Source organism: Eucalyptus grandis, chromosome 1 (genome assembly GCF_016545825.1).
Source record: "Eucalyptus grandis isolate ANBG69807.140 chromosome 1, ASM1654582v1, whole genome shotgun sequence".
NCBI lineage: Eukaryota > Viridiplantae > Streptophyta > Magnoliopsida > Myrtales > Myrtaceae > Eucalyptus > Eucalyptus grandis.
The window spans coordinates 6133222-6149872 of NC_052612.1; the positions used below are offsets into that span (position 1 = coordinate 6133222).

At 38.5% G+C, this 16651-nt stretch overlaps 1 protein-coding gene across 1 annotated transcript; it reads left to right on the forward strand.

Moving 5' to 3' along the window:
* Positions 1–466: 466 nt before the first annotated feature.
* Positions 467–1254, forward strand: LOC104451886 (4-hydroxy-tetrahydrodipicolinate reductase 1, chloroplastic-like). Its single transcript, XM_039316138.1, has 2 exons — positions 467–682; positions 1096–1254. Exons 1-2 carry the CDS (start codon positions 467–469, stop codon positions 1252–1254), a joined length of 375 nt encoding a protein of 124 aa, XP_039172072.1.
* Positions 1255–16651: the final 15397 nt, after the last annotated feature.

Consider the following 16651-nt stretch of genomic DNA (forward strand, 5'->3'; position numbering starts at 1 on the left):
AATAATTATCTATTTTTAGGGCACTTGAATTTTCTTTTTCTTGCCATTTATTTAATTTTATTTGCATTTGAATTCTTTCCTTAATGCCTTTTTTCCTTCTCGTTGTTTTTAAAATTCATTCCTCTAGTAATTTTTCTTTTTCACATTCCAAAGAGAAAAACAACAATATAATAATTACGTAGACATCCTCATGTATAGATTGATTTTTTTTTTTTTGGCAAAATCCTTTGATTAGTGATTGACTTTGGAAGCTATGCTCCTCATCTCTACCTCTCTTTGTATGCGCGTTTGTTTCTTTATTATAAATAATTTAAATCATAAGTTACTGAAACATCACAATAAATTTTTCGATATTTTCCTGGCCTTTTTTTTTTTTTTTTTTTTGGCTTAGTTGATAGATGCATTGAGATGTTTTAAATTTTATTGAGAACAGTTGTTACTGCAGGTGAACAGTTGTTCAAGCAAAATGGGGAAGGCTGTTATAAATGCAGCGGATTCTGCAGGACTCAATCTTATCCCAATGTCATTTGGCTGTGCCAAAGAGGCTGGAAAAACCACAGAGGTGTGTGGCAAAGAGATTAAGGTGCACGCATCTTCATATAGAGAAAGCGTTGCGGTGTTGGTCTTTTGTGAACACCCGAATATGCTTGTTGCAGTGAACAATAACACATCTTTAGAGAAAGTATTGATAGAAATTCATTTGTCGAAAGAGAGGTCTCGTTTTTCAAAGTTCCATTAATATATGGGTGGGAGGATCATCTGATTGTTTGGAAATCCAGTAATTTTTTTGAAATTTGCAAACCTTAACAGGATACTGCATGAGGCAATACGTCACTGTTTGCTTGATAAGTTCAATTAAATTCTTTCTACTATGAAGGTAACGCTGAGCTGTATTGCAATGTTGGCGTTCCATTTGTAATGGGAACTACTGGAGGATACAAGGATTGGCTTTACTAAACAGTCGAAAATTCAAATTTATATGCAGTAATTTCCCAACAAACGGGGAAATAGCTGACAGAACCCACAATCCATGTTCAGTTTTAGACGTCTATGCACTTTCTTATTTTGTCCTAATTATTCTCTAGTTTTTGGTAGGTTGTGGCATTTCTTGTAGCGACGGAGATTATGGCAGAGCAATTTCCAGGAGCCTTCTCTGGGTATCCTCTAAAGGTGTTCAATCCTCATTCTTCTGCATCTGCTTTCTCCTCTGCTCCTCACTTTGCTTTGTCTTGTATGGTTCATTCTTTTGACTAGGTCTTGATTAATGATTTTATGGATGTTTAAATGCACATGTAACTGATGTTAAAATTATAATTCTCACCACTGTTGGATTAGATACTTTCGAGAGAGCCATTGGTTGTAAGATCAACTATGCATGAAAAAAATAAAATAAGATACTAAGAATGGGAGTTCTGTGAGTTTTGTCCTACAATTTGTCAATTAGGTACTGGTGATCTCTTTATTTTCTGCATTATATCAACACAAAGATAAAATGGAAACACAATGATACAAACATGACACAACCTAAATCACAAAGCAGAAAAAAGACGGTGGCAAGTGCGGTTATAGGTGACTCATCGTTGGTTTGCTAAGCCAATGTGGGACTCAAGGCAGATTAGGTGCTGTTAATCTTACTGATATAGGTCTGATTCTATCCTGTAAGCTTATCTTTATATAGTTTCTATCCTCAGTTAGATTTGTTGTATTTTACCTGTTATCATTTAACTCGTCATGTTCATTTGCTTGGTTATCATGTCGAATGATGGTTGAGTACTTCGCCATTTGTTGTGAAGCGACCCTTTAACCAAAATGGGGAATAAGATAGGAGTTCGGGTGCTTATACACTGAACCACTATCTTTGCTAAAGCTCGAGGGAACAAATGAGGGAGAAAAAAGATTTTTTGTTTGGTGAGAAATAAACTTTTTATATTGCTATCTCGGGAAGCACGAGAGCTGGAACCTGTGGCAATTTGAGTCCCTCTGGGTTTTATGGAGTTACCCTTTTGTTAAACTCTTATATTTTTGATTGGGGGACATCTTATGTCCTTAAAATGCCATAGTGCGGTTTCACCCCCTTCCTACTTCTCCTCACTTTTTCTTTGCCAGTTTGAACAAGTGCATCGTTGATGTCTATTTTGGTGCATTGAGTTGTAGTTGAACATTTTCCAAACATTGGGCTCTCGCCTGCGAAATTTTTTCGAAATTGGCAAGCCACCTAGGAAGTAGGTTGGGAGCTATCACTTAGGGATGATTGGTTTTTGGACGGTCCAGTTCTCATCCAGAAATTGGGAACTGGACCGGTGGGACTAATTCCCATTTCTCTGAACTAGGAATCGAACCATTTGGTCCTATAACCGGGATGGTCTGAATCGGAGTGGGTAATGGAATTGGTGGCTGGCGACCTGGAGCATGACGTAGGGGTGAGCAGCGGTCTAGGGTCGACCCTGGGCCGACCTTGGACTAGCCCAACCCTGTCAGTTCTGGTCCGGTTCCCAAGGGGACTGGGTCGGTCCTTGGTCCTGAAATTCCAGGACCAACACTGTGCGGATTGGTCCTTGGTCCTAAGAGTTTTGGGTCGGTCCAACCCTGGACCAACCCTGGACCCACTATGTATATTATATTATATTATTTATAATTCTTTTATATATTCAAACCTAAGTAAAATGTCTGTTATATTATATTATATCGAGATGTTTTATCAATAGCACTAATAATAATTTCAATTTAAAACTTTTGTTGAGTATTATTTATGTATCGTTTTGTTTTCAGGTGTTTAGAAATTCAAGTGAATTTACAAGATGTGAAGTTATATATTCATGGTTTATATTAAGTATTTTGAACTTTTTATGGTTTAATTGTATTTTACTAATGAATTTCAACTGCACTTGGCTTTTCAATTTGTGTCAAATGGTAAAAGTTTTTGAAGAGTAGAGTAGTACTACAGTTGTTATGGTGATTTGCTAGTCAAGTTGTGTGAAGCTCATTTTTTGGTTGAATGGACTCTACATGATCAAATGCTAGTCAAGTGGGGTGAAGCTCATTTTTTGGTTGAGTGGACTCTACGTGATCAAACGCAGGAAAACACTTTTGCATATGGTGTTATGAATATTAAAGATAGATGATTACAAGAACTTTCCATCTTGTCCCATATCTCGATGAACGGTTAGCAAGTACGAAATTTCTATTATTGTATCATCTTAAATTTGCTAAATGCCGCATTGTTGATGGATGTGTAATTTGAATTTGTAGGTTTGCTTTTTAGGAAGTATAAAAATAAGACGAAAAAAAATAATCAATTGGTCCCGGGTTGACCCTGGAACCGGATCGAACCTATTGGGTCGGTCCGGTCCTTGGTCCTAGGCTCAATAAGATCAGTTCTTGGTCCTAAAAATTGAGGACCGATACTGTACGGGTTGGTCATAGGGTTAGGGGGTGGCTTGGACCAACCCGGACCATGCTCACCCCTAGCATGACGGCTGCTGTGAGGATGATGCCGGGAGCTGCAAAGTCAGCAAGAAGCCTCGTCGGAATTAGTGCGGCCAGACTAGTGGAGTCGAAAAGCGTTCCGTCGATTCTGCTTGCTGTTGTTGTTGGGCTTTGCCGACGTCGGAAGGACACGACAGAGCTGGGTTTTCAATGCTAATCTCGGGCGATCGGCAGCGCGGTGGCAGGAAATGCAAGAACAAGCTTCGGTTCCGACGTCTAGCGGCTGGACTGGCGTGTCGGAATGGAATGCGGGAATGCCAAGAAGCTTGTCGGTGCGGTCAACAGGGATCTTCACCAGAATTGGGCGGCATTGGGCAGAGAGCAACAACATCACTGGGGCCACGGTGGTGCCTGGCGGAGGTTGGTGGCTGCGACGGGAGGCTACGACCGGCCGGACGTTTCGCTAGTTTCGGCCGTGTGCAAGAACAAGAGCGAGGTGCCAAAGCTGCTTTTCTCTTTGTCGCTTGAAAACCTTCTTCTTTCCATGATCTCTTTTTTTTCTTTGTGTCAAACTTCTTGGCGCGCGATTCCACCTGAAATCGAGAATCAGTTCAAAATTCATCAATTTTAATTTTATAGAATTGAAAATCGGACGGAGAGGTCCGATTCAATCAGTTCAATTTGCTCATCCCTACTATTGCTAATTCCGCCCATTGTGAATTTGAAAAATAAAAAAGACCACATATAGAAATTAAGAGTTTTGAGAATTTACAAGAGAGGATAAATAAGGAGAAACAAATGAAGGTGAAAATGAGAGAAGAAAGAGGAGTTGAACTATATAGCCAAACAGTTACATGGAATTTGATCGTTCGACCACTTTTATTTTTATTTAATATTTTATATGGTGATTATGCAGGTGTAGAGGTAATGTCGAGTGAGAATGGACGACCCTTATGTTCGAGGTGCTCACCCTCGTTTGATGCAAGTTCCCCAAATCCTTTCCTGTGTGATGTTGGGAAGTTCTTTTGATTTGATCTATTAATGAGATTCTATCCTATATTAAAGTCACCGCTAGTCTATTTAAGTCAATTAGGAACCAATTAGGACGTAGGAAGACGTTTCACTTCCCACATAATCAGAAATCTAAGATCAAGAACTTGATTACATTATTTTTTAATAGTAGTGCCCTTTTGATACCTTAACTCAATTGTTTGTCAACTAAGGGGAGTCGGGTGATCTTTGCCAAGTTGTGAGTCCTAAGGTTCATTTCCACCTAGTGATAATGCACTTTATTTGATTGATCTTAATCCTAAAGTGTGATTTAATCAACAAATGAAGTTAAACGAATCAAAACATAAAAACAATATACGAAAATCAAGACAACACATCAAAATGGTAAGAAAATATGAGTAAGAATAAAGTGCAGAAAAATAACCTGATATAAGTTGAGCAAAGAATATTACATAGCCTTGTTTGGAGCCCCAAAATGATTCCACATGGAACTTGATTTCAGATACTTGTCCTAAACTAAAGAAAACTAATTAAGCCTAAACTAATCTATATAAATTCTATTTATATAAACATAATGCTTATTCTAAGCTAACTTGATATGATATCTATTCTTAATCCATTTACTTGGGGTTAGCCTTAACTACAACTACTACCATTTTTTTGTTTTGTTTGAAGTGACAATCCTAATCCATGGAATTAGGTCAAAGTGAGCTTATTCAAACTAAACCTATCTCTTGGGTTATTCAAACTAAGACTGCGTTCGTTTCGCGGAGAATGTGGCGTTTTTGAAAAATATTTTTAGGAAGTCATTTTCCAGGAAAATATAATTATTTTTCGATATTCGAGATAAAACCTGAAAATGAAGTGAAAAATATTTTTCGCTGTTCGGTAAGGAAAATCTTTTCTTTCATATACTTTTTTTCATTTATTTTATTTTTAAATGAAATTTTCATATTTTTTAAAAATTGATTTTGAATTATTGTTAATTTTTAAAATCTATTATAAAATTTTTTCATTTTTCTTTTTCTTTTCTTTTTCTTTGTTTTTCATCTCCTTCTTTCTTGGTCGGTCGCCGACCATGGCGATGGCCCCCGATTGGCCACCGGCAAGCCTCGAGCTTGCCGATGAGCACGAGGCTTGCCGCTCCCAGTTGGCGAGCACGAGCGTCGAGCTTGAGGCTCACTAGATCGACGAGCGCGAGCTCGAGATCGATGAGCTCGAGGTTCGCCTAACGATGGCTGACGAATAGCCATGAAAGAAGAACATGGGAAACAAAGAAAAGAAAAGGAAAAAAAAGAAAAGAAAAGGAGAAAAAGAAAAGAAAAAAAGAAAAGAAATAGAAAAGAAAAAGGAAATTAAAAATAATTCGAATTAAAAAAAAAAAGAAAATTAAAAAAAATAATTCGAATAATAAAAGAAAAGAAGAAGAAGAAAGGGAGGAGGAAGTGATGATTTATAGAGTTGTGAGATAAGAGAGATCAAGTGAGTAGATGTTTTTCACTTTTCAAAAATGGAAAATATTTTTCTCTAATTTAGAAGACTTTTTTCATTTCATGAAAAATATTTTCTCTAAAGAATTTATTTTCCGTAAAATGAACGCCGGAAAATCCGGAAAACGTTTTCCTGGAAATTATTTTCCGCGAAACAAATGGAGCCTAAGAAGCTAGATCTATACCTTAGTAAATATAGAATACAAACTGTGAGAATAATCCTAAAGGTAATAGAATCGCATGATCTCTCTAAGATCCTCCAGTTCGAAGTCACGGTTCTCCCAACATCACATTGAAAACATCTTGATCTATATTTAACAGTCATCATCTCAACATTCACATCATCAATTAAGCATTGAAATGTACAATCTACACTCACCAAGCCACACTATCAATCATAGCAAGAAGATGGAATCATTTCACACTTGGTAAAAAATTTCGAATTAAGTGCCGTGTTTCATCCTAAACTGACCATTATGTTCATCGGTCATGGCCTAATCAAATCGACTTTGATTTTAATGATTCACCCATGGATTTGTTGCTTAAGATGTCCACTTCAATTCATTAGTTGTCAACTTTCCAAGCTTAGGCCTACATTTTCCCGAAATCGAAGATCAAGCCCACACGGTCAGACCGTGCCCTGCATTTAAACCGGTTCTTTACACACATATTTGACCGATCAAACCAACCCAGAAAAGTATGAATTTATGCGGTTGGAAAGCTTTTGAAGACTTTGAAGTTTGTCATATTTGCAGGTTCAGAACTGATCCTGAGACCTGTGCAATGAAGAGAACTGATCGGCCCAGCAAATGTGTAATTTACCTCGTCCGAAGGCTCAGGAAGTCCTTTAATACTTCATATTCATCACCATCACAAATTTCTAACTTTAAGGACCCCAAAACCCTAAAAAAACGCTACACTGCTTAATCCGGAATTTCCAGACTAACGGTTTAGCGAGAATATTTTCCATAGCAAATGAGCAGTCTTGGCTTTGAATTGAAATATTTTTGTCTATTATGAAAACATTTTCCATTGACTAATTATTTCAATATTTCCATTGGCCTTGAAATTTTATTCTTTTGGGTTGTAGGAAACGTCATAGGTTTATTTAAATCATTATTTGAATTCAAGTTCTAAATGAAAGTTCTACGCATCGCTTATTTAAGAACTTTAATCCTAATATTGTGTACATGATGTATCATCCTTCACTTAACATTTTAAATTTTGAATGGCGCATCTAGATCGACAATTAATTCTTGCGACCCACATACTTTGACATTTTATCAATTCAAATCATTTGAACTTTCACGACGTGTAAACGTTGGTGTGCAGATTCTTATCATATATATATATATATATATATATATATTTATATATATATATTTATATATATATATATATATATATTGAAATTTGAGTAGTATTCTAAATTGTGAAATGTTACTGAGATGGAAGGAGAGGATTTTCCTTTTTATTTATTTATCTTCTTCTATATATTCGTCCCTCTATCTACTGGTTCGCATTCTTGTATCGATCTGTTTCGTAGGAAAATGGCTTGAGAATGGGAAAGGCACCGCAAGAGAAACAACAATAAATGGCTTAAGAATGCCTCTAAATTCAAGAATTTTCCTCCAAGCGTGCGTACTATTAGCCTCCGGATCCAGCTGCCAAAAGCTAATGCCTTTCTAGCGGTTTACCCCAATTGAAAATAGCGGTGTACCCGTGCAATCCACAAGGATCTCGATCGAAGCAACAAGAACCAAAGTCCTTTTTCTGAAGGGCAAGTGACTCCAGAGTAATTCTACTTAGAACCTAAAATCAACCATGTCAGGGTCAATTTTTTAATTTTTGAAATCTGAAATCTACCCTGTATACTGTGAAACATGGAACGAACTCCGTTAATTGGTTTGAGGTTGGTTTAATGATCCACTCGAGAACTGACCAATTTATTTTATTATTTTTGTTTCATTTTAATTAAGCAAATGAAAAGGAGCATAACAATCAAAATCCCAATTTATCAATAGCAATAATCCATAAAAAAAGATGAACACGTAAATAAATTAAACGATAAAAGAAATTTTTTTGGTTGAAAAAAATAAAAAGTTCAAAACACATAAAATAAAACCTAAATTATAGAACTTCATTCCTCAATCATCTATAAAAAATTGCTCCAAATTCTAATTACCTGAAATTGAAAGAAACAACAAACTTGGTCGATCATTTAATCATAGTTTCATATTATAATTACTATTAATTAAACGGAGTTCAAAGCAACAGCACCTTATAGTTTTGCGAAATCAATCAACTAAATCACCGCCTCTAAAACTCAAACACAAAAAAAAGCACCAGTATGTAACTCCAGTGAGAGTTGCCGCATAAAACTAGTTGGTCAATTTATCGGAAGGAAACTGAGTCATTCAAATAGAGATTTCTAAATCACTATATGACAAGGGAAATTTAAGGTGTTGACAAGAAAGATAGAAACAAATTAGTGAAGATAAGACGGGTTAATAATTTGTAAACCAGACAGAAAGATTAGTAATTTCGTACGAGTGTTGGTAACTCATCAGCAAGTGATTGAAAAATCGAAGGACATGTAACATATTTTATCAATAATTTTTTAACACTTGGTAATTCTTTCAGAAATTTATTATGATGGAAAGAAATTCGTTTATTTTTAGAATGGAACAATAGAATTGCCCACAGGAAAAAGAACAAAGAAAAAAAAAAGGAGAGTACTCGAGCAAAGGCTGAGAAAAGTCTTCCTAGTCTTCAAGGACTTTGGATAAACCCAAGCAAACTCAAGAGTTCCGGTCTCCACATGTTCTTTGAATTCCAACTAAACTCAGCATACACTCCGAGGCCAGTTTAGAGAAGGTACATTCAGAAAAAGATATGCCTTTCGGATTCAAAATATAAGCGCAATCGGCAGAAGTTGAGAATGGCAAACTAGACATCAGAAACAAACTTGCGCACATTTTGACTAAACGAGACAAATTCTATGCGACATTTGATTAAACCCAAACTACTGGTTTGGTTCCCACTTCTTCGGTTATTGAATTTTTAGTTTCAAAGGGAAATTTTTTTGTAAGTCAGCGACCTTTGGGATTTGAATACAATTAGATATTGTAAACACTTGCACAAACGTCATAAAGTTAAAAATCTGTATTCTACAATGTTCTATGCTTGATTTCGACGTAATATTGCATATCATTTTCAATATCCCATAAAATGAAAAATTCATGTTTGACGTCTTGCAATTGATTACTATATTATGTTGGCAATATATTGACACGTGCTAATACAATTGATCATTCTAAATGAGATGATGAGCTACCGACACTAAAAATGTTAAGTAATATGAAAATGGTGGATATCCTATACTTGTAAATAAAGTAATATAAGCTATTGGCTCACGAAATAATCAAATTTACTTTCTTTGCTTTTTTAAAAAACCCCACTTAGTTTTAATGTTCAATATATAGCAAACTTTGATTCCCCTTGAGACCGAATAATCCAGTCACCGGATTAGAAGGAGAAATTAAGCGGTGGAGATGCCAGCATTACTCCGGTAAAAGTAATAGTGACCGAGTCACCGCGTACTTAACTTTTTTACAAAAATATCACATGAATAAATACACTTCATATGTTTCCTAAACGTTTTGCTTCCCCCACTCCAATATACAAGAGAAGCACCAATTGTAACAATCGAAATATCTATAGTTGGTACCATGGAAAAACCCAAGCCGATACCCCGCATCCCATTTACTCCGAACAATTTTCATGCCACAAAAAATTGCAAGATTATTTAAATTACATCCAAATCAAAAAGTGTAGCAAATTGATGTTGATATATTGTTCTAGAAACAATTTGTAAGATTAAATGAGATAATTAAGTTTTTTCCTAATTAATATAAAGAAAAATGTCTAATTAAAGTTAAGGGAAGTGGAGGCAATGGAGCTTTATAATGATGTGGCTCAACCATAAAATCTTGTTCTACCCAATTATTATTATTGTTGTTGTTGTTGATGAGTGTGCCAATAATACACCAATGTTAGGACAATTAACCACAAATTTTAGAATGAATAAGAAAAATTAATTGTAGTGAAGAGGAAGATCTCCGGTCAAAGTAACTTAGTATGACCCTTTATATTGATAGATTATTCTAAGCTCCTAATCAAGAACTCGTATGTACCGCTTCATCGGATAACTCGCACTTCAGTTGGATCGGATCAAGTACACGATTCCAAGCTCCAAATCAACTAAAAAGTGAATTTCCTCATTCAACAACCGAAAGAACGAAAATGTCCCTTGGGGATTTGCATATGGAATGGTGTCTTGTTCCGTTTTTCTCTCTTTGCAAAGAGGGAAAAAAAATATTTTTTCTAATTCTTGCCGAGTGCTTCGAAAGGATATTTTTCCGGCTTGACAAGACCTCCGAAGCGCCCAATGCAACGAAGCCGACCTCCACTCTCTCTCTCTCTCTCTCTCTCTCTCTCTCTCTCCCCTTGCAGCTCAATCTCCTTTGTCTTGCTTTTGCCCACTTCATCTTCTCTCTTTTTCCGTCGTTTGTTTAAGGGGCGAGCATGGTTCCAGATTGGGAACTTGGCACAAGTTCTTGTATTTTTCTTGTTCTATATTGCTGTGCTATCCTATGATATTTTATGATGTCTAATGATGAGCGTGTAATATGAAATCACTAATCTGAGCTTCCATTTCCAACTATATACATGAATGAGACTTTTACTTTATTAGTATTTAATAATTTTCATGTGTCTAAATATAAATTATGATTGATAGATTGTAGTAAATGATGATCATTGAATGTAATAATCCACTGCAATCATTCAATTGAGAGTATAGGTGAAAATTGGATAGATCCCGAAATTGACACCATAACATGTGACGGTGTAGGGTTTGAGTTCCAGGGTATGTAAGATAAGTTTCAAGCTCTAAAAATTAGAGATCTTGTTTTGATGGGCATATTCTAGGTTCCAGGTGGAATTCGATCAGAACCTAGAATCACTCTCCTTTGTTTATTCAATTTGCTTTTGCTGCTCGAGGAAAGGAAAATGAAGGTGGGTTGAGTTGGCAAAACAAGGGTCTCAACTTATTCAAGAAAGTAAGTCATATATCAACCGACAGAACATGTAATGAACGTCTGAATTTAGGTTACATAACCCTGAAAAGGTTAGCGGCTGGCTTAAATCCACTGGTTCTCTCAATCCAGTCACTTATTGATTAGCTTTGCGAGATTACTTAGCCCATCTTACCTCTTATCTTGGAGGAAATCCAAACACGTCGATCTTGCGAGGTTGCACCTTCCTTAGCCAATGCGATCGCGGCCTCGTTGGCCTCCTCATACACGTGATAGATCACCGTCTCGATCCGTGCCATGACTTCGAGGATGTCGTCCACAGCTTCCTTGACCTTCTCTGGCGGCTCCGGCCCGGAGCTGGCCCATCTCACGACGCTGAGATCCGTCCCTTCCACGACCAATTGTTTCACTCCTCCAGGAACGTCGTCCAGCAGCCTCATGCCCATTCTCAGCGCCTCTGCATTTGCCACCGTGGCGTCTGCTAGCTCGCCGAGGCTGCAGCTGTACGTCGCGACCACATCCTTGTACTCGTCGTGGAGGATTCCACCACAGCCCGCAGGCGAGATCCCGTCACGGGCTTTGCCGCTGAAATTCAGCTTCAACCAACCTTCGGGAGGTGGCTTCCACTCGCACCGGTGTTGCCGAGGAAAGCGGTATCCGCTCAATTGACCGAGGTCCTCAAACTGACGCCAAAAGAACTCCTCCGAGAGGCTGCAAATTTTGTCCATGAAATTACAAGCGGTTAGGAATTGCAGTCTACCGGAATGAATCAAGCTCGCATCATCTCAATCCAAGCTCAAATATACACAACTTTGATCTCGCATGTAGAAGTTCCATCTCATGATCATTCATATTTCATATGAGTAAGTTCTTCCTCGAAACAATGAGTGGTCTCGTTCAATAGACTGAACCTACCTTTGAAGTGACTAAATGGTTAAAATCATATGAATTCAGTGCGACAAAGGCAGCGACCAAGGCACAGCAGATCATTTTTCAAGAGTGGGTATTGGACTTAGGTGAAGGCTGAATTGAACTAATCTATTTAAGTTGTTGTTTATGTTTGCAAGGAAATAAACAAGAGAAGATGTCGGATTGAAAGAGATTAGGAGACCCTGATGTTCAGAGATTCTGTTCTCATGTAACACATTAAGATTGACGTTGCTTACTTTCTTAGATCCTCGTGATCTAGACACTCTTCCTCCTCGTCATCGGATTCCTGCTGCCGCTCTTTTCTCCTTTTCTTAAACTCATCTACAAGAAGGAGGTCAAGTCCATCAGCAATTTCAGAATAAGACCACAGAAATCATAATAATCACGTTAAGCTATTAAAAGAAAAGGTGAACGCTTTGCTTTGATGAAACTACTTTGAAAGCACATGAAAATACCCTATTACATACCAAATCATCGTGATCTTTGATCATTTTTTAAATATGTGAATCTCCCAAACAAGCTGAATGAACTCATTTAAATTCGGGCCAATTACATAAAAAAAAGCATGAACTTTAGGTGTTATCTCAAATTTGGCCGGATTTTATTTTGTCTAAAAACAAAAGCACGAACTTTAGGTGTTGTCATAAATCTGGTCCGAACTTTATTTGAGACAAAATAAAGTAAGTCTATTGCAAATATGCTTCACATCTCTATTTAACTACAAGATGCACACGCTTTTAATATCTCGTTTTAAGGCAATGTAATCTTCTGCTTCCAACTCAGCTTCTGACATTGCAAACAGCTTGCCAATTGTTAATTGATCTAATGGCCCTAGCTATGTGCCTCGTTCCTTGGAACTAAAATTGCTGAATTATTTTTTCCATGTGAATCATCTGTAAAGTTCACCTCATTGGAGGGCAGACTTAAATCTAACACTTTCTCCAAACACTTGAACGCAGCATCATTTTGCTGTGTTGGATATTATTGCTAACGTGGAAATGCCACGTCGGATGACTGTGGAATGAAGGTTAACGGAGGGGCAGATTTGGGACACAAGTGAAAGTTTGTGTTTTTTTTTTTTTAGACAAAATAAAGTTTGTGCCAGATTTGGGACAACACCTAAAGTTCGGGCCAGATTTGAGACAGCACCTAAAGTTTGTGCTTTTTATTTTATTTTATGGAATTGGCTCTTTAAATTCCGATTCATGATGGTTCTAGGCGTGACAGTTTCAGAATCAGCATGCTCGGACTCTTTAAATCTTTGGTCAACCAATTGGACGTGTTTCAAGCGGGTTTCACTCGATGATCACCGGTAATTGCAGTTGGTTATTTATCAAGAACAAGTTCTATAAAGTTCTCCGTATGTCATTAACGAATTCAAATGTCAATCATTGACAAGCTAATAAACACCAATGAAACCACGCACCAATTGATTTGAAGCCGACACGAAACATCTATGATAATTGAGTCAAGAAACTCAGAGATACCTGGCAAGAGGCTGTCCAAATCAACATTAGGGTCCACGTCGAAGAAGTTGAAAGAGAGGTAGCCAAAGATGTAGCGATGATAGCCATGAAAATCGGTTGGGATATCGAATCTCCTTGCATACTTGCTGAGTATGCCTGTGTACACTCGGTGATGCCAACATTGATTTGCGAGCTCCGGATCCGGGTTCCCAGGATACAGTGAGTTTGAGAGAATCATCATCCGGTTCGACCTGGACGCGCACCAATTGGCCTCAAGCAAGTTACCCACATGCCAAATGTTCGCGGAGGGCAAGAAGAACAGGGTCGGCTTGTCGGCAGGCCTCCGGAAGTGCTCGTTGGCAGGCAGGACCCGGAGGCCCAGCATCTCCAGGGCTAGGCGGTCGGCGGGCGAGAACGCGGGATCATACAGCTCGATGTCTCTTATCCGGTTGGGGAAGTCGCGCTTGAGGAGGATTGTGAGCGCAAGCTGGTACTGCGAGTTGTGGTTCTGCTCAGGGCTGCCAAGGGCATAGATCACCATTAGGATTGGCTCCGGGTCCAGCCCAAGGACCCGATCAAGGTGCCTCCGGAACTCCGGGTCATCTCGGAAGAGGCCGGCAACGTGGCCATAGTACTTGGTCTCGGCCAAGTCGTGGGCGGTGATCAGGACCTCCTGTTGGATTCTTGTTGCTTCGTCCTTGACTTCGGGGTTATTCATGTTTCCGTTGCCTCCTGTGTCTTTGCTTTTGTGTTTCTCGGGAGAGCAGGTTCGCTTCGACGATAATTATGTATGTGCGTGAGATGGATAGACTACCATATATGGATGATACAAGAAGATATTAGGATGCGGTTGGTTCAGCATTTTGAAAACCCTTTGGAGAAAACTTGGGGTGTTTGGCAATCATTTCCTAAGAAACTTTGGGTGGAAAGTTGGCCTTCAAAATGCTAAAAGCTCATCGGAATGCTATGGGGCTCTATTAGTGAAATTTTGTGGAGTTCCTTTTTTGCCCTCAAAAAATTGTTAGAAATCTAAGTTTAACCCTTTAAAAAGAAGAAGAAGCAAATCTAGGGTTCGTTTCTCTCTGTCACGCCCTGATCCTCCGAGAGCGTGTCCATCTCTTTACGGTCAATTAAATAGCGACGTCCCAGGATGTATCGCTGACCCATTCATTTTAATACACATGCGGAAGCAAATAAATAATCCCTAGACAACAATAATATGGGATAGAAAAGTAGGGTCATAATTTTTCAAAACCAAACCACGCTTATATATATATATATCAGGTCTACAAAAACAAGGAGGGGGGGGGGGGTTCAAACAGCTAATAATCTTCCTCCTGCTCCACATCCTCACTAACATTGGAGCCTGTAGCCGAGTACACCGGACTTCCAAGGTCTTCAAGATCCGGGTCTACCGCGTCTATGATTGAGCCTTCAAGAGGATTTGCTGTGCCTTTCTCAAAAGCAACCTCCAACACATACAGAGGTATCTCAGATTCCGGTATGGGTCCCTCTCTCTCGCCATCATGAGCTTGGCGGTACCATGATCTATATTGGTGGGGTACCTTTTTGGGTAGGCCCGCATCAACCCAGACCATGGACCTCATCAACTCATAGGTCCAGCCCCTAGGGCTTCCATGTAGTGGAATGTAAGACTTTTGTTCTGTGACCTTCTTCGGCTATCCAAAATGCTTAGGAGGAGCTGCCATCTATGAGCTTGAAATATTATCCCACAATGGGGTGAGACGATATCTCAGCAAATTCAACCCCTTAAGATCTAACTAGGAATAAAATACGCCCGAGGGTTGCTTAAGCACAAACATAAGTCAAATGACTTACCTTAGCCTCAGTCTTTTTTTGTAAGTCAGTACAATTTGAATAACCATTCAATCATTTCAACTAATCAGATCGAATTACTGATCAATCGACTCAATCGATTCCATATCAACAAGACCATCCCCTGGTCATCTCAATCAATACTATCTATAAAGTCCGATCATAATCATAATTGCTCACTTTAAGCTGATAATAAAAAGTATAGCTGATGTACTGATATAGTATACTAAATAATGCTCATCATGCTCAATAGAAGCTACCAAATAAACTGATATAGTATACTAAATATGTTCGCTAGAAGCTTTGCCCGATATACTTGATATAGTATATTATCCGATCATCTAACAATTTTGCCATTTTAATTATACGCAATAAAAATACTTGTGTGTGGGTACACAATCAACCTTAGCCAAAATATAATATTTTTACCTTTTAAAATCCCACTACTTTCAACAGTCTTTAAATCCATTTTTGGCGTTGAAAACCGACGCCTAGTGATTTTCTAATTAATTATTGAAATTAATTAATTTTGGGATAAATACCCTCAATCACAAATCACACTCAATTTTTACAGTCAATTAAATAAATAGATCACACCAATGCAATCGGCATAAAATTTCGATCATCGGCTATCCCAATCTAATTTTTGAAAAATAAATAAATAAATAAATAATTACGAAAATTAATTATCAAATACTAAAAATGCACACTTATGCCCGTAAAGCCTAATTAAAAGCCGAGACGGGTCCGAGAAAATTTCCAAACCACTCTAGATAAATACTAGAGCTTGTCTAGGCTTTAATTTTACTACTATAACCACCTAACATGCAATAACGATTAATTAAATTGCTAATCTAATCTAACTATCCACATAATCCATACTTAGTCTAAACTAATCAACCCTTAAACGTTATTAACTTACTAAGTAAGGATTAGTGAGTTAAACTCACTTGATTAGAGATATGCTCGGATCAAAATGACGGGGACGTGAAGGGGGTCGAGAAACTCCAAAGCGGGACCACCAAACGAGGTTAGGAAAGCCTTGAAAATGGGCCAAAACAGTGGCTGGAAACCCACACTGTTCGGCTTCTGTCTTTGGCCAAGAGAGGGTTGGACAGTGCTGGCTTAGGGTAGAAATGGGCAGGGACGAAATTGGTGGAGCTACTATAGCTTGGACAGGTGGAGGCGGTGGTAGATGGTGGCTCCAGGGACCACAACGGTGACGCACGGCGTCCTGGTGACCTGCTGGACACACGAGCTGGGCGAGACAATGGCCAGGAATGTGCGGGACGGCGGGGTGAGCAGTGAGGCTTGCGGGGGCGCGCGACAGCGAACGGCGGTGGCTCTAGCTTCGGACGGTTGGCGTTGTGGCTTGGGCTGGCCGTTGGTTCTT

Excerpts from the sequence above, each read along its gene's own strand:
- LOC104451886 (XM_039316138.1), top strand. The coding sequence starts at position 467 with ATGGGGAAGGCTGTTATAAATGCAGCGGATTCTGCAGGACTCAATCTT. Across the intron at positions 683-1,095 it reads ATAACACATCTTTAGAGAAA|GTTGTGGCATTTCTTGTAGC; the intron begins GTATTGATAGAA and ends AGTTTTTGGTAG.